At 38.3% G+C, this 24613-nt stretch overlaps 1 protein-coding gene across 1 annotated transcript in view; it reads left to right on the top strand.

The window, feature by feature from the left end:
* The first annotated feature begins 436 nt into the window (after positions 1-436).
* LOC130916136 (genetic suppressor element 1-like) overlaps positions 437-24613 on the top strand; it is a 120113-nt gene continuing 95936 nt past the window's right edge. The window contains exon 1 of the mRNA XM_057836603.1: positions 437-1610. Coding sequence (XP_057692586.1) covers positions 1574-1610 — 37 coding nt within the window. The 5' untranslated portion in view covers positions 437-1573. The remainder of the gene's footprint in view (positions 1611-24613) is intronic.

Genomic DNA, 24613 nt, shown 5'->3' with positions numbered 1-24613 from the left:
TAAGCCACTCAGAGCCGGTGATTTCACAAGCAAACCGGAACAGCGCGTGCGGCAAACACACACACGCAAAACATGCACAGGGTCGGGGTGGCAGATCATTCAGAAGAAAAATTGTCCTTTAAGATGTGGAGATATAGACACTATTTCAAGTTTGTCGAAATTAAAGGAAAGAACCTGCATGTAATGTGTAATTTATGTCCCAGGGCAACGCTTTTGTCGACATCTGTGGTAAGCAATTCAAATCTGCTGAAGCACCTAACAAGTTAACTACCTGTCTGTTGTTCTCTATTCCTCTGACTCGAATACTGCTCAGAAAATTTTAAATTCTTTGACATACAACAAGTTCTTTTTAAAGTAACGGAAATAGTTACTTTCCCTGGTAACTAGTTACTTTTACTATAGAGTAATTCAGTTACTAACTCAGTTACTTTTTGGAAGAAGTAGTGAGTAATGTAACTAATTACTTTTTTAAAGTAACGTGCCCAACACTGTCACTGTTGCATGATGCATTGTCATTTTGGAAAATGACAAACATATTTTTAATTGAAGGGATAAGAAAACTGTCTAAAATTTCAGTGTAAACCCTTGCATTTATTGAAGATTGAACCACAGCCATCCCCCCCAGTGCCTTTGCCTTTCATATGCCCCATATCATCAAGGACTGAGGGAATTTTGATGTCTTCTTCAGGCAGTCATCTTTGTAAATCTCACTGGAACAGCACCAAACAAAAGTTCCAGCATCATCACCTTGTCAAGTATCTGCATTGGACATGGTGATGATGACAAATTATTTCATGACTTGCACGTGCATTTTTGTGCATTCTAAGGCAGCGACAGCAGTAGTGGAGGTTGAGAAAACAGAAAGAGAGCCCTACACGCGCTCTCGCGTACTTTTTCTCGCTCCCATGATGAATCAGCTGTCACTCAGGCACAAGTCCAATCTACTGATAATGAGAAGTGCATCAACACCCTTTCTCGCTCGTCTCGCTTCCTCTTCCTCTCACCCAACCGCACACACACAGACATACTCATTCATCTCTCCCTCACTGGTCCATCATGTCATTCTCCTCCTCTTTTCTCCCCTCCCTCCCTCTTTTCTCTTCCTCCTCCTCCTCTTGGGCGCCCGCTGAGCTGAGCAGTCACTAGTGGGACCGAGGAGGCAAAAGCAAGGATAAAGGCAGAAAATAAGAGAGAGGAAGCGTGATGAGCAAGAAACTGCCGGATGAATAGAAGCAAGGAAGGGATTACAAAGACTGAAAAGCAGGAGAGGAAGAACCAAGCTTGGCAGAAGCCTCTTCACTTTCATTTCTTTCTCGCCATCCTCGCTCCCACAAACACTCAAAGGAAGGAATGACAAGACAGCTACTGCTTCTCAGCTCAGAGTCCAATCAATTGTCCGCTACCTTCTTCTGGTTGCACGAAGGTTCAGTCGAGTGGGGTCAAAGGGGAGTAGACAGAGGCTGACCTCTGACCCCCTCGTCACCCCTTGGAGTGAGAGGAGGAGGGACCCAGGGGCGGATGACTGCCCGACTAGCGCGCTAACCTGACGCCCACTTGCAGCCAACACGGAGGCATGTTCGGATTAAAGTCGCCACACTTTTACCTCTCAGGTATGTTCAGGTCTTACTATTCATTTTTTTTACAACTGTATGAACAATTTCATGTTGCTGTAAGACAAAACAGTTTACTAGCTAAAGCTAGTACTGTAGAAGTTGAGAAAGTCAGTGACATACAATCATTTCAGCCTGTGAGTGCTTTGTGGCGGTGGAGAGGCTCAGCAGCACTCGCTGCTCAGTAGGTAAAGAAACTAGAGTTCCAGAAGTCAAGTCTCCAAGCACAAGAAGCTTCAATAGAAACCCCCCCACCAGAAATGAGCTTGATTTTCCGCTTTTTACAGGTAACCACGGACTTAGATTTTTAGGCTATAATAGGCCACAATTGTTCTCCTTTACTAAAATTTGTTATTAGAAACACATATATTATTGCCATTGATTTAAAAATCTATAATATTTAGTACATGTTTTGACCAACGGAGGGTTTATGCATGCAATGCACGCTGAGGGCGATGACACGGTTGGGCTGGACTTGGAGTATAGCTGTGCTAGCGAGCAAGCGAAGCTAACATTATGACGGGTATGATTTTGTCAAAATTTGCTGCTGGTCAGATTGTTTTGTTACATAGCTGTGGGATGAGTTCCCGACGTCGTACCTACATCCAATTCTCGCTCATCAGCAGTGTCTTTAAACCGATCCTAGGCGGCTTGCCGAGATATTGACTTGCTGTTATTTGACAGTATGTATATCCCATCGTTGCTAGTTGCATCATTGCCTTTTTTTCCGTTTATCTGCTCTCACTGCGGTTTTTCCCCGCGTTTTTAAATTTTTTTTTAATTGATCCTGACCTACTGTCACGGACCCTTTTTGTGTACCCCTTCTCGCGATCCCGTGTTCTTTTGTGTGTTCAATAAACCCTTTTCCGAAATCCCTTTGTTATTGTCGTCAGCTTGCAGTCTGAAGTGAGCCGTGTTTTCTAAGTCCATGGCCAAGCCAGCCGCACTTTCTTTTGAGTTGGGTTTCCCTTTCAGGTTTTACCGCACGGACAGATAGCACGTGTGGGTTGCGATTGCTTTTTAAGGAAAATCATGACTCTAACGTCACACAGAGGTATAGTCCTGTCATCTACGCTTTCTATGTGAAACGTGGGTTCGAATCCCGCTGGAGTCCTTCATTAAATTGCTTTTGCTGCTGGTTTTGTGAAATATCGACAGTGCTGTCCTGCTCATCACTTTTCTGCTCAGGTTCAAATTGGAATGGCAGAACCGACGACATGTTTATGTAGCTAACAAGTGACACTGTGGAAGTACGGCAGCGCTGGCCAATGACGTCACCACCCAGAGTGCATTGCGTCATCAACAACAATGGCTACCTAATAGTTAAACTAATTTTTCAAATTCTATAAAATGAAAACATTGATAGGTTTGAATATCAAAACTATTATAACTCAAACTAACATTTATCTTTTAAGAACTACAATTCTCTCCATGGTTCCCTTTAAGGGCAGTTTCACGCTAGCACTGTTTTAAACTGACTGAGTTCTTTTTCTCAGATACTCAGTTTTGTTTTGTAAATGTGAACGCACATCCGAACTGTAGAACGAGTCATCTAGCTACGGGGATTTGCTTTATAATACACGGGCGCTTTTATTTCCAATACAAAAACTCCAACACGCACTGTAGGTGAAATGGAACGCTGTCTTTGTAGTAACCCAGTAGTAGTAGTAGCAAATTGGAACATAAGTATAATGTTAAGGTAAAATAAATGAAAACAAAAACAAAAACAAAAAATAACTGAAATAATCTCAATAAAATTAAAATAAGTGCAGTCCTTTAGGTGAGCCTAAACCCACAACCACAGCTCAAAATTATTAGCATCAGAACAAAATTAATTTAATTATTTTCCATAGAAAGCACATGTGTATGACTTGTTTCAAATTTAACATTATACACACACACTCTCTTTCTCAACACAGACAGTTGCCAGAGAGAAAAACCCCCCACCATGTTTTACTACGGCTAGACACACTAAACACGCTGGAGTTAACTCTCGTAGCTGGTGGGAAACATTCGGTGTTTAATAACTTTTAATTCTGTATAAAGGGGAAAATAATATTGGGGCTATTGCCTGCTCGGCAGCCACCCTCCGCAAACATGTTTTACATGTCGGTTGGCCCTCCTCCTCTGTCTGTAACTTTTCTGTAGCCGAAGTATTCTCATACCAGCGATTTCATTTTCTCCGATGGGGGAAAAAGTTCAGGAGTTTCACCTCCGCAGGCCATCGTGTAGCACAGCTGACTTACTGACACTGAGAAAAAAAACGGTGGGAGCGGGTTGAGCCATGCAGCTGCAAGCGAGGGATTTTCCATTGCAATTTTGGGACATAAAAAATGGTTAATACCTTAGGGACGGTATGACGGAAATTTTTTGTGGTTTTGAAACGGTGATGTTTTCATTCTACGTTAATCGGCACATATCTATTTCTTACTTTAAAATTTCATTACGCTTGATAACAGTGTTTTTCCCACCTGTTTCAATTGAATTTACATTCGTGTCAAGCTATTTTAAGTTCCTGTTAAGTTTTAAATTTAAGTCTAAATTGTAAGTCCTGATAGGATTTTGAGTTTTTGCAGTGTTTAAAATACAGTGGGGCAAATAAGTATTTAGTCAACCACTAATTGTGCAATTTCTCCCACCTGAAAATATTAGAGAGGCCTGTAATCGTCAACATGGGTAAACTTCAACCGTGAGACACAGAATGTGGAAAAAAAACAGAAAATCACATTGTTTGATTTTTAAAGAATTTATTTGCAAATCATGGTGGAAAATAAGTATTTGGTCAATGCCAAATGTTAATCTCAATACTTTGTTATGTACCCTTTGCTGGCAATAACGGAGGCCAAACGTTTTCTGTACCTTTTCACAAGCTTTTCACACACTGTTGCCCATTCCTCCATGCAGATCTCCTCTAAAGCAGTGATGTTTTGGGCCTGTTGTTGGGCAACACGGACTTTCAACTCCCTCCATAGATTTTCTATGGGGTTGAGATCTGGAGACTGGCTAGGCCACTCCAGGACCTTGAAATGCTTCTTACGAAGCCACTCCTTTGTTGCCCTGGCTGTGTGTTTGGGATCATTGTCATGCTGAAAGACCCAGCCACATCTCATCTTCAATGCCCTTGCTGATGGAAAGAGATTTTCACTCAAAATCTCTCGATACATGGCCCCATTCATTTTTTCCTTTACAGAGATCAGTCGTCTTGGTCCCTTTGTAGAAAAACAGCCCCAAAGCATGAGGTTTCCATCCCCATGCTTCACAGTGGGGATGGTGTTCTTCGGATGCAATTCAGTATTCTTTCTCCTTCAAACACGAGAACCTGTGTTTCTACCAAAAAGTTTTATTTTGGTTTCATCTGACCATAACACATTCTCCCAGTCCTCTTCTGGATCATCCAAATGCTCTCTAGCGAACCGCAGACGGCCTGGACGTGTACTGGCTTCAGCAGGGGGACACGTCTGGCAGTGCAGGATTTGAGTCCCTGTCGGTGCATTGTGTTACTGATAGTAGCCTTTGTTACTGTGGTCCCAGTCACTAGGTCCCCCAGTGTGGTTTTGGGATTTTTGCTCACCGTTCTTGACGCCACGGGGTGAGATCTTGCATGGAGCCCCGGATCGAAGGAGATTATCAGTGGTCTTGTATGTCTTTCTCATAATTGCTTCCACAGTTGATTTCTTTACACCAAGTGTTTTACCTATTGCAGATTCAGTCTTCCCAGCCTGGTGCAGGTCTACAATTTTGTCTCTGGTGTCCTTTGACAGCTCTTTGGTCTTGGCCATAGTGGAGTTTGGAGTGTGACAGACTGAGATTGTGGACAGGTGTCTTTTATACTGATAATGACTTAAAACATGTGCCATTATTACAAGTAACGAGTGGAGCCTTGTTAGACCTCGTTAGAAGAAGTTAGACCTCTTTGACAGCCAGAAATCTTGCTTGTTTGTAGGTGACTAAATACTTATTTTCCACTCTAATTTGGAAATAAATTCTTTAAAAATCAAACAATGTGATTTTCTTATTTTTTTCACATTTTGTTCCTCATGGTTGAGGTTTACCCATGTTGACAATTACAGGCCTCTCTAATCTTTTCAAGTAGGAGAACTTGCACAATTGGTGGTTGACTAAATATTTATTTGCCCCACTGTAAATGTGCCAAATGCTACTTGATGTTTTATCCATCAATGACTACTGAGCTAAAAGTGACAGTTAGCTTTATTATGTTTCTATTTTACACCCTCATCGCTCTACAACGGTGTGTTTTTACAGATTAAATAAAGCCTGTATGAAAGACATCTTAGGCACACATCGACAGTCGTCATAATTAATAGAAACCTAGCCCTCCGCAGGGCTAACATTATGTTAGCAAGGCATTAGCGCTATGTTAACTTAATTTTACCTTGTCCCGAGTACCGCTCCTCCGCTCTCGGAGTAAACGAGGTGCTTTCGGTGGAGCGGGAGCTAGGCGGGCGGGTCGCGCAGTGGCGCCCGGCCCGGATTTCGGGGGCGGCCATCAGTCGCGGGGTTCAGCTGGGGGTGCGAAAGCATCGTCGGGGCCGCGGTTAGCTGGGGCCGGGCGGGGGTAGTGTTACGCAAGCGCTGTCTTACAGTGAATACACGAAACACGGTTCGCTTGAAATGCTCCCACACTTTCGACATTTTTTGCTTTCTTTGGTGCCTTTCTCTTCGCTTTCGTCGGCTTCTTCGCCGTTACGTCTATATTCATGCGTGGTTGAAATCAAATGTATCCGCCACCTCTCTCTTTTTCCCTATACGCACGTGACGTCAACGTGTTGTGCCGCATTAAAAGTTGTCCGGACAAAACGTCATGCTCAGACCTGACAAAATTAAACGATTCCTCGAGGCGGAGAAGATTCCTCCATCAATTTTTAAAATCGACTTACTCGAATTATTAGAGTAATCGTTTAAACTCTAAAATAAATAGAAATAATAAATAGAACTGTTCAACAGTGCAATAGGAATGTGCAAAACGAGCAAACCATGAGGAGGTTCACAACAAGATACAATATTTCAATATTCAGTGATTGCAGTGACTACCACTTTACAGCACTCATACTTAACATAAGTTTACCCCCACAGGTTGAAGTAAACAAACGACCGTATGACAGCTCGTAACTAGAAAAATAAAACTCGTGAGTGCTCCTACTTAAATACAGTGCTTGAGCACTTTTGCCACCCCGGTTGTTGATGATTAACCCCCCTACTGTTGTACAATGTGAGTCAGGGAGGCGGGGGGCAGATTAAACAATGTGCAGTGCCTTGTGAATCTTTCATGCTGCTTTTTGAATTATACATCTGCTGTCATAAATGATTGAAGCGCTGTGATTATGTCGAGCTTTGTCATTGTTTCCATGTGCTCATGCTTTCGGTGTCGTGCGTGTGAGAAATCTCACGACAAAACGTTCGCAGACACTCCACTTCAAGCATCCTAGGTTTCACTTGACAGAAGCCGTTTGAGCCTTTATTTGATATAATGAACTTATTTATTGCCATTGATGGCAGCCTTTGATCCGCCGCCAGCTCCTCCCAGCCCTAATGGATTGTCCGTCTATCCCTACGAAAGGTGTGTATCAATTTGGCAGCATATGTGTTCATAAGAGTATTGGGGGGAGGGGGGGGGTACCCCCCCGGTGGCCGAAAAGTGTCATTGCATGTAATTGACTTTCCTATTTATATAAAAGTTGTAAAGCAAACAAGAAAAATGAATGAAATGAACAAAAAAAGATATTTTTATAATGGGTAAAAAAAAAAAATTCCGAACAGATCATATGACTAGCACCTTAGATGATCATTTGCTTTGCATATTATTTAAAAAAATAAAATAAAATAAATAGCAGAGGGCAATTTTATTTTTCAAGTGATTTTTTTCTTTGTTTGAAAATACTTTTTTTTTACTGCAGCAACTTTTTTGGGGGATTGAATTAGAGTTGTTCCGATCATGTTTTTTTGGCTCCCGATCCGATCCCGATCGTTTTAGTTTGAGTATCTGCCGATCCCGATATTTCCCGATCCGATTGCTTTTTTTTTTTGCTCCCGATTCAATTCCAATCATTCCCGATAATTTTTCCCGATCATATACATTTTGGCAATGCATTAAGAAAAAAAAGAATAAAACTCGGATGAATATATACATTCAACATACAGTACATAAGTACTGTATTTGTTTATTATGACAATAAATCCTCAAGATGGCACTTACATTATTAATAGGGCTGTCAAAATGATCGCGTTAACGAGCGGTAATTAATTTTTTAAATTAATCCCGTTAAAACATTTGACGCAATTAACGCACAAATGCCCCGCTCAAACAGATTAAAAGGACAGCAAAGTGAAAGGTGTACTTGTTGTGTTTTTTGGAGTTCTGCCGCCCTCTGCTGGCGCTTGGGTGCGACTGATTTTATAGGTTTCAGCACCCATGAGCATTGTGTAAGTAATTATTGACATCAACAATGGCGGGCTTCTAGTTTTATGATTGAAAATTTTACAAATTTTATTAAAACGAAAACATGAAGAGGGGTTTTAATATAAAGTTGCTATAACTTGTACTAGTTATTATATTTTATTTATTTTCTATAAATTAAATTTTTATAAGTATTTATACATTTTATTTATTTATATATTTATATATGTTATTTATTATTTTTATTTATCTTTTAAGAACTACAAGTCTTTCTATCCATGGATCGCTTTAACAGGATGTTAATAATGGTAATGCCATCTTGTTGATTTATTGTTATAATAAAGAAATACAGTACTTATGTACCGTATGTTGAATGTATATATCCATCTCGGTTTTATCTTTCCATTCCAACAATAATTTACAGAAAAATATGGCATATTTTATAGATGGTTTGAATTGTGATTAATTGCAATGAATTACGATTAATTAATTTTTGAGCTGTAATTAACTCGATTAAAAATTTTAATCGTTTGACACCCCTAAGTATTAACATTCTTTCTGTGAGAGGGATCCACGGAGAGAAAGACTTGTAATTCTTAAAAGATAAATGTGACTTTGTACATTGTGACCAAATATTGCCATCTAGTGTATTTGTTGAGCTTTCATTAAATGATACTGCAGCCATTTAACTTCTGCGCAAATGCATGATGGGAAGTGCAACCATGACTGTGCGTAGGGGCACCAATTTATATATCTTTTCTACGTTGGGAAAGAACATAGGGTGCTAAGAAAATGATCAACCACTACCTTTCTTCCTCACATTGCCTCCCACGCTATTTTTAATTGCTGAGAGAGGTATTGTAAGGCTTTAACCACATAAAAAATAGCTCCAAAGGCTGTCAAAATTCTCTCATTATACCCTGCCTTTTAGCGCTATTTACTGTATAGGTAAAACGGTGTCTTTATAGATTGAACGCGACAATGATTTGATTGAATAATAAAGACACAAATGTCCTAGCCAAAATGTGGCCAGAACACAAAACAACATTACTTCAATCAAAAAAGTTGCTTCAATCATAAAAAAAAAAAAAAAGTTAGCTTTCAAATGCATTTTTTCATTCAAACACATTTCTTTCGATCGAATAATGAAGACACAAATCTACTCCCATATGGCTCCGCCCAGTGGATACAATTTTTGATTGGGGTAACTACATTTACACGACACCGGCGGGCCTAACATGCTGAATGGATGACGATCTTGGTGAAAAGTATTGCTGTCCTAAGCAGCCTGATTTAGAATTCCCCTCAAGAATGAAAACAAAACAAAAAACACTCATTTTCAACTTATTATTATAAATATTCGTGTAGGTTAATTTTATTGCTGACACTGCATTTTAGGGTCATCAACATGTTGTGCCCTCGATTCTTGGTTAACAGAGAGAAAAAAAAAAAAGAAACGGGCAGTATTATTTATTTGACGTAAATATGTCGAATGTGATGCTCGTCTTTAATTCTTTATGGATATGGACGTAAAACGGTCTCGATTCTTTGTTAGAAGAGCGAAGAAACGGGCAGTTCGCATTTATTTTACGTAAATATTGCCAACTATGATGCCAATGCCGCAGCGGCTAATTTCTCCCATTGATTTTTTTCACAATGTTTCAAAATGCATGCATGGTACGAAAAATATAATAATTACCTTGAATCCTCGAATAAATCACTCCTGAGACAATCCTTCCTGTTTGTATTCGATACAGCTTTTGTACTTTTATCCTAAATCCGGCGTTGAATCGCTGCATGTGTCGCTGCGAATAACTGAAGCGGATTGTGGGATGGGCCCCCTGCTTGAAGGCAATGCGCAGTGGCTGGCCGAATTGACCCGTCAATACAATTAAGAAGTCTATGGGCAAGCCTCATTCAAAACACTGGGTAATGATGTTCTAATCATCTGCACCTGTGATACCCCTGTGTGTGATTTTAGCCATTTTAGGTGGGATTGAATGTGGGGGTGTCCTAATTTATTCCTCAACAGAAAGTGAATTTATTTAAAATTACATTATTTTTTTCAGTTGTAATTGCTTAGTTCTAATACTAGAATCTGTCAAGTTTGTTAAAATTAATATGAAACATCCATATGACCGAATATGTAAGAGAACACACAGGCTTCCATAGGGTGTCCTATTTTTTTACGTGACTGTACATTTCATTTAGTTCAATTATTATTATTAATGTTATTAGTAGATATGGGTCCGATCACGTCATTTTCAAAGTATCGGAATCGGCAAAATGCCTTTTTAAAATATATATATATATATATTTTTTTTTTTATTAAATCGTTTTCTAATTGTATTTAACGTTACAGACATGTGTTACACTTATCCAGAGTCTTTAGTTTAGGCTTAAGGTAGGGTTATCAAATTTATCCCGATAACGGCGATAATTAATTTCTTAAAAAATGTATCACGTTAAATTTTTTAACACAATTAATGCATGTGCTGCACGACCCACTCACGCATTGTCGCGCTCAATCTGGAATGGCGCCGTTTTACCTATGTTGAGAGATAAAAGGCAGCGTAAAATGAGTAGAGTGAATTTTGGCAGCCTTTGGAGCCTTTTTTTAATTGGCTAAAGCCTTACAATTCCTCTCCCTACGATTAGAACTATCATGGGAAGTAATGTGGGGAAGCAAGTTAGCAATTGATCTTTTTCTTAACACCTTATGTTATTTCCCAATGCAGAGAAGATATATCAATTGGTAGTACTACGCACAGTCATGGTTCCTCTTCCCATCATGCATTTGGGCATGGCTACAGTATCATTTACTGAAAGCTCAACAAATACACTAGATGGCAATATTTAGTCACAATATACAAAGTCACAAGTCTTTCTATCCGTGGATCCCTCTCACAGAAAGAATGTTAATAATGTAAACGCCATCTTGAGGATTTATTGTCATAATAAACAAATACAGTACTTATGTACTGTATGTTGAATGTATAGTATATTTTCGTCCGAGTTTTATCCGTTTTTTTCTTAATGCATTGCCAAAATGTATATGATCGGGAAAAATTATCCGGAATGATTGGAATTGAATCGGGAGCAAAAAAAAGCAATCGGATTGGGAAATATCGGGATCGGCAGATACTTAAACTAAAACGATCGGGATCGGATCGGGAGCAAAAAAACATGATCGGAACAACCCTAGTTATTAGTTTTATTTATTATAAAAAAATATTTTATATCCGACAAAACAAAAAATGTTTTTTTTTTTTTATTTTTAGAATTCAAACTAAATAAAAGTACATATTCTCTTTTAGTTATAATATTAAAAATATTTTCAACTACAAAAAAAGTATATCAGTAAAAAAGCAGCCTCTCTCAGTCAAAATGAATTGGACGTCAATTGCCGTCTATGGCAGCCAAAGCTTAAAAGTCAGACTGACATTTTTTTGTGTGTGGATATGTGTTATTTTTTGTCTCAAGCTGTTGTTGTAGTTTTTGCCAACGGGTCATCTTTATTGGCTGTTGTGCTGTATACAGCCTACGGCTCGCCCTGTTCAACTTGACCTCCATATTGATTTCTATGATATGTGTTAGCGCTGCAAGGACACCGTGGCGTGTGATTTATGGCACGTGTCACGTGAATGCGCACACGCACTCAAACGCGTTACAGCCCTCCCTACTTTGCCCAAGGCTCTCGCGCAACAAATACTCTTCTGCTTCGACAGCCGGACTCAAGAAAATAGCCATTTTTAAGCACATTTTGGAATAAGGTACATTTAGCGAAACGCGTGTCAAGTCATAATGCTGAATGTTATAGCAAACTAAGGTGAAAAGTGAGGATTGAGGTTTTTTTTTGGCGTGGATTTTGTGGCGAATGGCGTCGAAAACAAGTGGTCGTGGCCAGTAATGATAGACTGGTGAGTTGTTGACTCTTGGGCTTCCCACTTCGTGGTTTTCTTTGGCTTCGTAGCCCTCTGTTTTTCATTTTTTAGATGCTCGAGTGCCAGAAAGGTTTGGACGACTGAATAGCGGGGAAAGAAATGGCGGTAGTGCTTTGACTTACAAGTGTTTTGAAAATTGAGTGTGAACTCAACTCAACTGATTGACAAAAAACACTTTACGACATACTTTACACGGCGGTAGACACATAGGTGGAGTTTGACTTTTGGGCAGGGGGGGCACAACATGTTGATGACCCCGAAACACAGTGTCAGCAATAAAATTAACTTAGAAGAATATTTATAATAATAAGGTGACAATGAGTGTTTTTTATTTCCCATCATTCTTGAGGGGAATTCTAAATTAGGCTGCTTAGGCAATACTTTTCGCCAAGATCGTCATCCATTGAATATGGTACGCCCGCCGGTGTCGTGCCAATGTAGTTATCCCGGTCAAAAATTGTATCCCCTGGGCGGACCCATACGGAGGTAGATTTGTGTCTTTATTATTCAATAAAAAAAAAAGATGGTTCAATCAAAATACATAATTTCAACCAAAAAAAAGTCGTTTCAATCAAAAAAAAAAAAAAAAAGTGTTTGAATGCAAAAATAAATTTGAAACTAAAAAAAAATGCATGCGAAAGCTATTTTTTTTTTTTTTTTTTTGATTGGCCACATTTTGGCTAGGTCATTTTTGTCATTATTCAATCAAAAAATTTAGTTGCTTCAAAAAAATATATATTTTCAAAAAGAAAAATCACTTCAGTCAAAAAAAGAAAAATTTCAGTGATTGTAAAAGTTTTTGAATGCGAAAAAATATTTGACAAATTTGCGTTTGAACACTTAATTTTTCATCGAAAAAGTTGTCTTTGATTGAAGCAATCCTTTTTGTGGTTGGGCCATATTATGGGTAGGACATTTGTGTCTAAATCATTTAATCCCCAAAAAAGTTGCTTCAATCAAAAAAAAATATTTTCAATCAAAGAAAAAAAATAATATGAAAAAATATATATATATATCCGGGGTGTCAAACAATTAAAATTTTTAATCGAGTTAATTACAGCTTAAAAATTAATTAATCGTAATTAATCACAATTAATCGAAATTCAAACCATCTATCAAATATGCCATAGTTTTCTGTAAATTATTGTTGGAATGGAAAGATAAGACACAAGATAGAGATATACATTCAACATACGGTACATAAGTACTGTATTTGTTTATTATAACAATAAATCAACAAGATGGCATTAAAAGATGAATGTTAGTACAAGTTATAGAAATTATATATTAAAACCCCTCTTAATGTTTTCGTTCTAATAAAATTTGTAAAATGTTCAATCAAAAAATAAACTAGTAGCCCGCCATTGTTGATGTCAATAATTACTTACACAATGCTCATGGGTGCTGAAGCCTATAAAATCAGTCGCACCCAAGCGGCAGCAGAGGGCGCCAAAACTCCGCAAAACACACCAGGTACACATTTAACTGTGCTGTCATTTTAATCTCTTTGAGCGGGGCATTTGTGCGTTAATTGCGTCAAATATTTTAACGTGATCAATTTTAAAAATTAATTACCGCCCGTTAACGCGATAATTTTGACAGCCCTAATATATATAATACATATATATATATAATTTGTTGCTCAAATTTATATGCAAAGCAAATGACTGTCTAAGTTGCTAGTCACATGATCTGTTCAAAAAATAATTTTGACCCATTATAAAAATATATTTTTTTGTTCATTTCATTCATTTTCGTTGCTGTTTTATTTCTTTACAACTTTTATATATATATAGGAAAGTCATTTACATGCAAGGACACTTTTTGGCCTCCGCCCCCCCCCCCCTGAAATCAGCTTAGACATCCAATCCATTTTGACTGGGAGAGGCTGGCAGTGAAGGATCGCCAGTTTAAATGAATGGGGGCAATTGACGTGACATCATACCCTCTTTCGGGTTTGCCGATAGGAGTGTATCCCTCTGTGAAAGTCCATTGAGTTTATATGGCCCACCAGGATCAATAAGGAATAAACATTCAATTTTGAAAGCTGTAATGAAGATTAAAGGGGAAGTTCAGAATTTTTGACATTAGGCTTAATCTTCGAGTTTGTGGTGGTTTAATCAGTCTGTGGAGTTGATTTCCACAAATTCTGTGCAGTTTGTCAGTTATTTGTTAGTTTCAGGGCTCTGGAGTGGCTAAGCTAGCGCGAGTCAACGGTATCATCTTAGCATGCCAATAAAAAACAACATATGCACGCATGAGAATCGCCGATGACCCATGCAATCAATACTTTTGGCTATGTTTTCAGGATAAAGTTATTAAAACTTACCATTGCATGCCGACAATTGTAGTATGAACAGCAACATTTGTAATCCAGCAGCTCTACAGGGAACAGGCTGCAGAGTGGAGTGATTTTTTTTTCACCGGTGTGTTTGTCATAGCCAGCAACAAATTACTACAGTTTATATTGTTCCTCATTCTTCATAGGGAATTTGTGGAAACCTTCACTTGCCCATTTCTTCTGTCTGTTTCCACAGTCTCTAATGAGTTTTAATATGAAAAAGGTTCAAAGCCACCGACAGAAATGTATACAGCATGACACATATTTGAGCTAAAATGCCAACACAAGGAATCTTTTGTTATGGTTACTTTAGATGATTTTATCACTAATCTAAGCTGGTGTAGGTCAATGCCTATTCATTTGGGGACATTCCTGGCTCACTTCCTGTTCAGTAACCCAAAATCAACAGGAAGTGACCCAGAAATACTCCCAAAAACAACAGGAAGTGACCGAAAGCAAGAGGAAATGACCTGAAATGTCTCAAAACTAACTCATTACTTGCTAGTAACTCATTGGCCGCCATTGACAGCCATAGATGTCCAAAATGTTTGAAGTTGTAGGGTTTGCAGCGAATAATAATTTGTTGTAACCGTCCCACTTCAAATGGATTGTATGACTCATAAGCCCCTTTCACACATTCTGAAACACCGGGAATATCACAGGATTTAACCGTGCACCAGTTGTATGTGAAACCAACTTCCCGGGTCGACTGACACGGAGATTAGGTGGACATTTCATGGGTCGCATCTTTGTATAATGTCCAGGACTTTCCCGGGAAGCGGTGTGTGTGAAATCAGGCATTAAATTCCTGGGTCACAGCACGATGGCTGATGACCCAAATATCATGGCGGGCTGATCGTCACTTCCTTTAACATCGCAGTAAGACGAAATGCGGTAAAAAAAACAAAAAAACCACCCCAATTAGCAAAAGCAGAAAACAACGGAGGGACGTGTTCAAGAGTTTATTAAATACAAACAAAAATACACGCAATCGCGCAAAGGGGGGAATAACAAAATGGGTCCTTGACAGTAGAGCCAAGGAAGAGAGTCCATTGTCCATCTTTGGAAATGTGTGGTTTAGCTTGTTGCCGATGTTAGGGTCCGCTACAGAGGAAACAAGGTTGTACTTCAAGCTAAGCTGCAGCTAGTACAGAATGCTGCGGCCAGAGTCCTCACAAATGCAAGGAAACTGGACCACATAACACCGGTTTTGAAATCGTTACACTGGCTTCCAGTGAGTCAAAGGATAGAATACTACTGCTTGTCTACAAAACACTTAATGGCCTTGGACCAAAATATATGCTTGATTTGTTAGATTCCTCTGAAACATCTGGACCCCTAAGGTCGTCTGGAACCGGTCTCCTGTATGTTCCAAGAACAAGAACCAAGCAGGGTAAGGCAGCATTTAGTTGTGATGCTCCTCACCTCTGGAACAAGTTACCTGAATGTCTGAAGTATTCTCAAACTGTTAGCTCCTTTAAATCAGGGCTAAAAACGCTTTTGTTTAGCACTGCATATCCATAACTGCCTATGTATATATTTCAATCTATTTGCTTTCTATTCCTCTTGTGCTTTATCTCCATTGCTGATTACAATAGCAGTTGTATTTTTTTTTTTTTTAATTGTATTCATGATTAAATGCGATTTTTATGTATAATTTTTAGGGCTGTCAAACGATTAAAATTTTTAATCGAGTTAATTACAGCTTAAAAGTTAATTAATCGTAATTAATCGCAATTAATTGCAATTCAAACCATCTCTAAAATATGCCATATTTTTCTGTAAATTATTGTTGGAATGGAAAGATAAGACACACGACGGATATATACATACAACATACTGTACATAAGTACTGTATTTGTTTATTGTAACAATAAATCCACAAATGCCATTATTAACATTCTTTCTGTTAAAGTGATCCACGGATAGAAAGACTTGTAGTTCTTAAAAGATAATAGTTATAGTTACAAGTTATAGTAATTTTATATTAAAACCCCTCTTCATATTTTTGTTTTAATAAAATTTGTAAAATTTTCAATTAAAAGTAGAGTTAATATAATAATAATAAGAATAAAAATAACAATAATAAAAATAGAGTGACCAAAGTCTAAGTTTTACGTGTATTTTGCGTAGCTATTTTGATATGGAATGCCAGTTCATTTTGCATTGTTGTTTAACTGTGTGTCAGAATAGGGCCTCATTACTATAGAGTGAAGTGCTTTTCTTTTTGTGAACATTATTTTTTTTGGAGAGATAGGAATATTTTTTTTGTTGTGCTTTCACTAAACGATACTTATGTTTGTTGTGAAGGAGTTGCCGAAGCTTATGCCAATAAACGGCGCGGTCCAAAGAACGCCTGTGTCCACTCGCCTTTACTGTATAACATATACAGTATCTGTACATATCTTACCCAAAATAAAACAAGAGACACATAATTGCCACTCAAAGAAAGAAAACTTACCGAAATATGTGTGGAGCACAAATAACAATTTGCATTGCATTGTGAATACAGCATAAACGTCTCACAACTACTAATTCTCCCACGTTTAGAAGAAATAACACGAGTATGGAACGGCGCTGCCCCCAAGCGGCCGGTGGCATTCTCTTCACTCTTAATGTCCATAAACGGCCTCATTGTAATCTGTTTGAGGCAATGTGCGAGCGGGTCATTTAGTGCATGCGTTAATTGCGTCAAATATTTTAACGTGATTAATTAAAAAAAATAACGCCCGTTAACGCAATAATTTTGACAGCCCTAATTTTATTTCCTGTTTCGATTGTCTTTGTTTTTATGTTCTATTGATTTAATGTGATTTGTATGATTTTCATGTGATGTAAAGCACTTTGAATAGCCTTGTGTTGAATTGTGCTATATAAATAAATTTGCCTTGCCTTGCCTTCAAAGCAGAAACCAACAGAGGGATGTATTCCAGGGTTTATTAGATACAAACAAAAATGCACACGATCGCAGAAAAGGGGGAACAATACAATGGGTCGGTGATATCTAGACACCCTTTTCTTGGATCGCCTGGGCTTAAATACAGTCTTGATGAGCTTGAATTGGCTGCAGTTACGACATCGGGAACGCTCACTCTGTCTGTGTAAGTGTCCAACCCGCGTCATTCTCGGGACATCTCTACATGTGTGAACGCAATGACGCGAGTAAATCTCGCGTCACCTTACACTGGAATTTCCCTGGATATGTGTGTGAAAAGAGCTATCGTGATCATCTCAATTCAGAAGGTTGAAAACGGCTTGTTTTTTTCCAGTTGTTAGTTGTATTTTAGAATAATGTAGAATGATTTCCCATGTATCGTATCGCCATACCGTGAGATAACGTGAGCCATGCATTGCTAATCGTATCATCAGGTACCCAGAGGTTCCCACCCCAGGTTTAAGTGCTAATAATGCTGCCAATAAAGTCTCAGTGATGCTGTCAGCTTCCTCAGTAAGCCATTCTAAGTGATTTATCCGCAAGACAATGCTAGTGGTGGGGGGTTTGAAAGAGACGGGCACTGCTCTCAGGTCCTTGTGTGCTGTTAATTGTTTGTGTGCGCGTGCACGCCGATGAAAACAGGGTCACAGTGTGCTTCACCTCAAGGGCACTGTTATTACTGAAATGAATAAACTCCGCGACAACAGCTTGATAACCTACAGTCCAAGAGATTAAAAAGAATGCACAATCGCACGCTTACAAAGACTTAATCCATCGGAAAAACAAAACCATTCTATCCTGCAGAGATGTTGACACTTTCATGCACGAATTATTTTTCTTAAATGTTTTTATTACATTCATATAAGACAGAAGTGTCAAACTTGCGGCCCAGGGACCATTTGGGGCTGGCGGACACTATTTTGCGGCCCTAATTTGACTTCCAATTGCATCTCATACAATGTTCAATGACAGTATATCCTACTCTACTCTACTCTACTCTACTCTACTCTACTCTACTCTACTCTACTCTACTCTACTCTACTCTACTCTACTCTACTCTACTCTACTCTACTCTACTCTACTCTACTCTACTCTACTCTACTCTACAGTCTCTGACAAAAGTCTTGTCGCTTATCCATTTTGTAGAAACAATTGCTAATAACCTGACTTTTAATTCCCAAGGATTCATACAATTTATTGATGAAGTTATCAGGAACATCAAAGAAAGCAATCTTGCATGCCTCCCAGAGTTCATCAACATTCTTGGGTTTCATCTTCCATGCTTCCTTTTTCATCCTACCCCAGACATGCTCAATGATGTTCATGTCTGGTGACTTGGCTGGCCAGTCCTGGAGGATCTTGATCTTCTTCGCCTTGAGGACCTTTGAGGTAGAGATTGAAGTATGCGATGGAGCACCATCCTGCTGCAGAATTTGTCCCTTTTTATGGTTAGGAATGTAAGAGGCAGCTAAGATTTGTCGATATTTCAGACTATTTATATCGCCTTCCACGCTGCAGATCTCTCGCACAACCCCATACTGGATGTAACACCAGACCACGATTTTGCCACCAAAAAACTTCACTGTTTTGTGGCAAAAGGTGGATTTTTCAGATGAATCTTTCATTGAATTACACCACAGTCGCCACAAATATTGCAGGAGACCTACTGGAGGCCGCACGGATCCGAGATTCACTCAGAAAACAGTCATGGTCTGGGGTTACATCCAGTATGGGGGTGTGCGAGAGATCTACAGGGTGGAAGGCAACATAAATAGTCTGAAATATTAACAAATCTTAGCTGCCTCTTACATTCTTAACCATAAAAAGGGACAAATTTTGCAGCAGGATGGTGCTCCATCACATACTTCAATCTCTACTTCAAAGTTCCTCAAGGCAAAGAAGATCAAGATCCTCCAGGACTGTCTAGCCCAGTCACCAGACATGAACAGGATGAAAGAGGAAGCATGGAAGACGAAACCCAAGAATGTTGATGAACTCTGGGAGGCATGCAAGACTGCTTTCTTACAAATTAAATTTGGATCTCACAGCACCACTACTTAATTCGCCTATGCTATGTAACATATTTTTGTATTTGAAGTACATTTTTTGTTCAATTTTCACACTACTTTCTCTAGGTGACAAAACTTTTGTCTTGCCAAAATTTGATCTTTATATCTCCATTAAATGATCAATCTTTTTTCAGTGAAACAAATATATTTTTGTACATTCAACATCATTTGGGAGGGTCTTAGCTTTCATATGAGCCATTTCTGAAACCAATTGAATAATTAAAAGTCAGGTTATTAGCAATTGTTTCTACAAAATGGATAAGCGACAAGACTTTTGTCAGGGACTGTACTGTACTCTACTAATGAACATAGACGAGCACATATTGTGTCTACAAGGACAATGGCAACTTTGTGATGATAATACACACTCAGCAGGAAAAACTACATTATTTTCAATTAAAAAAGTTGTCTGAGCATTTAAGAGAATGCTCGCCATGCTGAAGTCAAAGCTAATGCTAATGCGAATGCTATGCTAACGCGATGAGTTACATTTAGTGTGTGATGATCACTAAGCACAGACCTTTAAAGGCTAAAGCAACATTGCATATTCTCTCTTGCCAAGATAAGAAAACAAATCTTACCATGTGTGCGCAAACAAGCAAGATGGAGCGCAGCATAGCTTGAAACACATCCTAAAGCTGACCCAAACACTGCTATATTGCAAAGTGACGTCCTCCATGTACAATATGAAAATGTCACGCATTGTGAACATACAACAGAAACTATGTCGCACTATTGTCCTGTTGTCGTTTTGTCAGAGGAAAACTGGCATTTATCTCGGTATGTTCTAGTCTCTCCCAAGCCACGTTTTTAGCTTGTCACGTCATCGTCATGAAAAAAAAAATGTTCCTTGACGATATACAGTGGGGCAAATAAGTATTTGGTCAACCACCAATTGTGCAAGTTCTCCTACTTGAAAAGATTAGAGAGGCCTGTAATTGTCAACATGGGTAAACCTCAACCATGAGAGACAGACTGTGGAAAAAAAAAACAGAAATTCACATGGTTTGATTTTTAAAGAATTTATTTGCAATTTAGAGTGGAAAATAAGTATTTGGTCACCTACAAACAAGCAAGATTTCTGGCTGTCAAAGAGGTCTAACTTCTCCTTACAAGGTCTAACGAGGCTCCACACGTTACCTGTATTAATGGCACCTGTTTTAACTCATTATCGGTATAAAAGACACCTGGCCACAACCTCAGTCAGTCACACTCCAAACTCCACTATGGCCAAGACCAAAGAGCTGTCGAAGGACACCGGAGACAAAATTGTAGACCTGCACCAGGCTGGGAAGACGGAATCTGCAATAGGTAAAACGCTTGGTCTAAAGAAATCAACCGTGGGAGCAATTATTAGAAAATGGGAGACATACAAGACCACTGATAATCTCTATCGATCTGGGGTTCCATGGAAGATCTCACCCCATGGCGTTAAAACGATAACAAGAACGGTGAGCAAAAATCCCAGAACCACACGGGGGGACCTAGTGAATGACCTCCAGAGACCTGGGACCACAATAACAAAGGCTACTATCAGTAACACAATGCGCCGCCAGGGACTCAAATCCTGCACTGCCAGACGTGTCCCCCTTCTGAAGAAAGTACACATCCAGCCCCGTCTGCGGTTCGCTAGAGAGCATTTGGATGATCCAGAAGAGGACTGGGGGAATATGTTATGGTCAGATGAAACCAAAATAGAACTTTTTGGTAGAAACACAGGTTCTCGTGTTAAGAGGAGAAAGAATTCCGAATTGCATCCGAAGAACACCATACCCACTGTGAAGCATGGGGTTGGAAACATCATGCTTTGGGGCTGTTTTTCTGCAAAGGGATCAGGATGACTGATCTATGTCAAGGAAAGAATTAATGGGGCCATGTATCGAGAGATTTTGAGTGAAAATCTCCAGGACATTGAAGATGAGACGTGACTGTGTCTTTCAGCATGGCAATGATCCCAAACACACAGCCAGGGCAACAAAGGAGTGGCTTCGTAAGAAGCATTTCAAGGTCCTGGAGTGGCCTAGCCAGTCTCCAGATCTCAACCGTATAGAAAATCTGTGGAGGGAGTTGAAAGTCCGTGTTGCCCAATGACAGCCTCAAAACATCACTGCTCTGGAGGAGATCTGCATGGAGGAATGGGCCAAAATACCAGCAACAGTGTGTGAAAAGCTTGTGAAGAGTTACAGAAAACGTTTGGCCTCCGTTATTGCCAACAAAGGGTACATAATGAAGTATTGAGATGAACTTTTGGTGTTGACCAAATACTTATTTTCCACCATGATTTGCAAATAAATTTCCCACATTCTGTCTGTCATGGTTGAGGTTTACCCATGTTGACAATTACAGGCCTCTCTAATATTTTCAAGTGGGAGAACTTGCACAATTAGTGGTTGACTAAACTACTGTATTTTGTTATCGTCATTGTTGACGATAACAACACTGCTCTGTAAGGGTTGAAAAACTTAAATCCTATTTTGAACGCGTAACAAAAAGCGCTGTCTTAGCCTAATTGGCCAAAAAGGGCGGGTTGGTGTAGCTAATGAGCTCTTAATTAGCAACGGGATTCACTTACAGGCACACGCTAATGACACATGTGCACGCCGTATTGTTTACATCCAATTACAACAAGCGCGTACAGTCACTTTGTTGTGAAAGCTCACGTGTGAAGCGCACACACGTACTCGCTCGCACACACGCTCGCTGAGCCGGAGAGATTAGGATAAATGCCAGCAGATTTTGACCCGAGGTGATAACTCCTACTGGTCTATACGCACACATGCATGCATACTATATGGGCTCGTGCAAACACGCTTACACGAAGTAGAATTAAAAAACCTGCCGCATAGTGTGTGAAAACAAGCAGATGGCAGGAGGATGAGACGAATAAAAGCTCCATTTTGATGCTTGTGACTCAGTCGCTATCATTGGCCTCAGTAACACTCGAAAATTGATTTAAAAAAATATTCATATAGTATGGTTGTGTTTTAGTGCCAGACGCTAGACGTCCAATCCATTTTAATTGGGAGGGTTGGCAGCTGATGGTCGAAGGCCGTCTAGCGTCGTTAATGGCAGGCAATGAATTAGATAAGTGCCCAATAAAGGGCTAATATAACATATACAAGAGGGTAAATATTGTATTTTTAATTTAAAAATTTTCATTATTAATCATCATTATTAATTATATTTCAAAATATCATTTTTTAAAATTATTTTATTATTGTATTTTTTTTTAATATACATTTAAATCTTATTGATTTGATACGTTTTTAATTTGTTTTTTAATTTAAAAAAGCAAAAAAGGGAAATTTTAAGTTGTCTTTTAGTGTTTTTTTTTTTACATTCAATAATAATAATAAAAACAAAAAAATTGCAAAAAGCGAAATAATGTCTTTAAAAAAGTAAAAGAGGGAAATTTTAAGTTGTATCATTTACTGTTTTTTTTACATTCAATAATAATAATAAAAACAAAAATGCAAAAAGCGAGGAAATAATGTCTTATTTACTCTTGTTTTTTATATTATATTTACTTTAAAATATATACGTTATTTTTCTTAAATTTTTCGTAATTTTTTTTTTAAACAATCATTGTTTAAAAAATTTAAAGAAACTTAAAAGAAAGGGGAAAAAAAATAGGAAATACTGTATTTAATTGACTGAACTTTTTTGCTATATTTAAATATGCATACATTTAAATAAAAAAAATTAATTACTTACTACTAAATATTCTGTGCTTTATTTTTTATTTAGTTTATTTTCAATTTTTAAAATAATAAGAAAAAAGGGGAAAAAACAGTAAATGTAAATGTTCCTATATTTATATGAAAACAGATCCTTGGTATTTCATCAAAATGCCATATTTTCGAACATCTTCTCTTGAATTGGAAAACAAGCACACATTTCCATAGTACTCATAGTCAAACTTTTCTCAGTGCATATTTTTTGTTTAAGGCTAAAATGTTCTACCCAGATAAATAAACATAACCGTAAATAACAAAATCTAAATATTAACGTATTTGTCGACTCATCGCAAAAATAACTAGTGTTTGGTCGACTATCAAATCATTCGTTTGAGGCTTTTTGTCACTCCACTGTATCTGGAGTGGGAGACTTAAACAGGGAGTTGTGCACTCAAGTCATCCACCCCCAGTGGTGCTGCACCATCTGCATGTTCATGAACCGTTTCAAAAAGTAATTGATTGAATGTGTGTGCACGCAAAGAACTGATTAACGACAGTTAGGACGTTGGGCTTGTGTAGTCACAACATATTTGCCTGCCACTCATGTCGGGCAACACTCATGCAGAGATGCTTCCAATGTTAGGGTGCACCCACTTTTAATTAGGAACATTTATAATGTATATATCAGTGACTTTTTAACCGATATCCCGATATTGTCCAACTCCAAAAATCTGATACCGATATCAAAACCATACAGATATAAGCGGTCGTGCTCTTAACGTGTTATTCCTAATTGTAGTTTGATGCCCCACTGGATGCTTTAATCATGATGAATGTAAGAACTTCAAGGCTTCCCAAAATAAAATAAATATTCTGTGAAAAATAACAGAACAACTTCAACTGAAGTTGAATGCATAAAGTTGAATAAAAACTTGTCTCATGTAAATAATATGATTTGAAATGAGCTAAAATGTCCATAATTAAATAAAAGGAATCATTCATAATTCAATGTTGTTTACACTGGTTACCCCAAAGAGCCACTAGGGGTTGACCAAGGCATTACATTCGCAGGCAGGCAATCACAGGACATGCCAATACAATGACCATTCCCAAGATGCATTTTGCTGGGCTTTTGCACAGATTTTTATATTTCATTACTTTTTCTAGTTTTCTTAGTGACTATTTCTTTCTGGTAACACAGTAGTTGTTTGTAATTAGTTTATATTTCTTTATTTTTTAATCTTTTATTGTTCATTTTTATTTTTCCATGAATGCAAATGGTCTGCTAACATAACAAATCCCAAGCATTTCAGATTGATAACATTAAATTGCTCATAATCATAACTGCTGTGCTTGTACAAGGTCAAAGAACAAATCTAGAAGGTTCTACATTCACTTTGAAGGCAACATGCATGTTGGTCAAAGCTGACTATGAAAACTGATCAACATCAGACAACATCAGATTTACAGTTATAAATTTTAAAAGTCTGGATTGTGCTAGTTTGAAAGAAAAACATATCGAAATAAATTAAAAAATATGTGTGTTGTCGAGCCAGTTCGCTGGTGCGCACACCAGACTCATATTTTTTCTATCATTTCTATCTTAATTTGTAAGTGTCACC

This window comes from Corythoichthys intestinalis, chromosome 5 (assembly GCF_030265065.1).
Source record: "Corythoichthys intestinalis isolate RoL2023-P3 chromosome 5, ASM3026506v1, whole genome shotgun sequence".
NCBI lineage: Eukaryota > Metazoa > Chordata > Actinopteri > Syngnathiformes > Syngnathidae > Corythoichthys > Corythoichthys intestinalis.
This window is presented reverse-complemented; position numbering and strand designations above follow the sequence as displayed.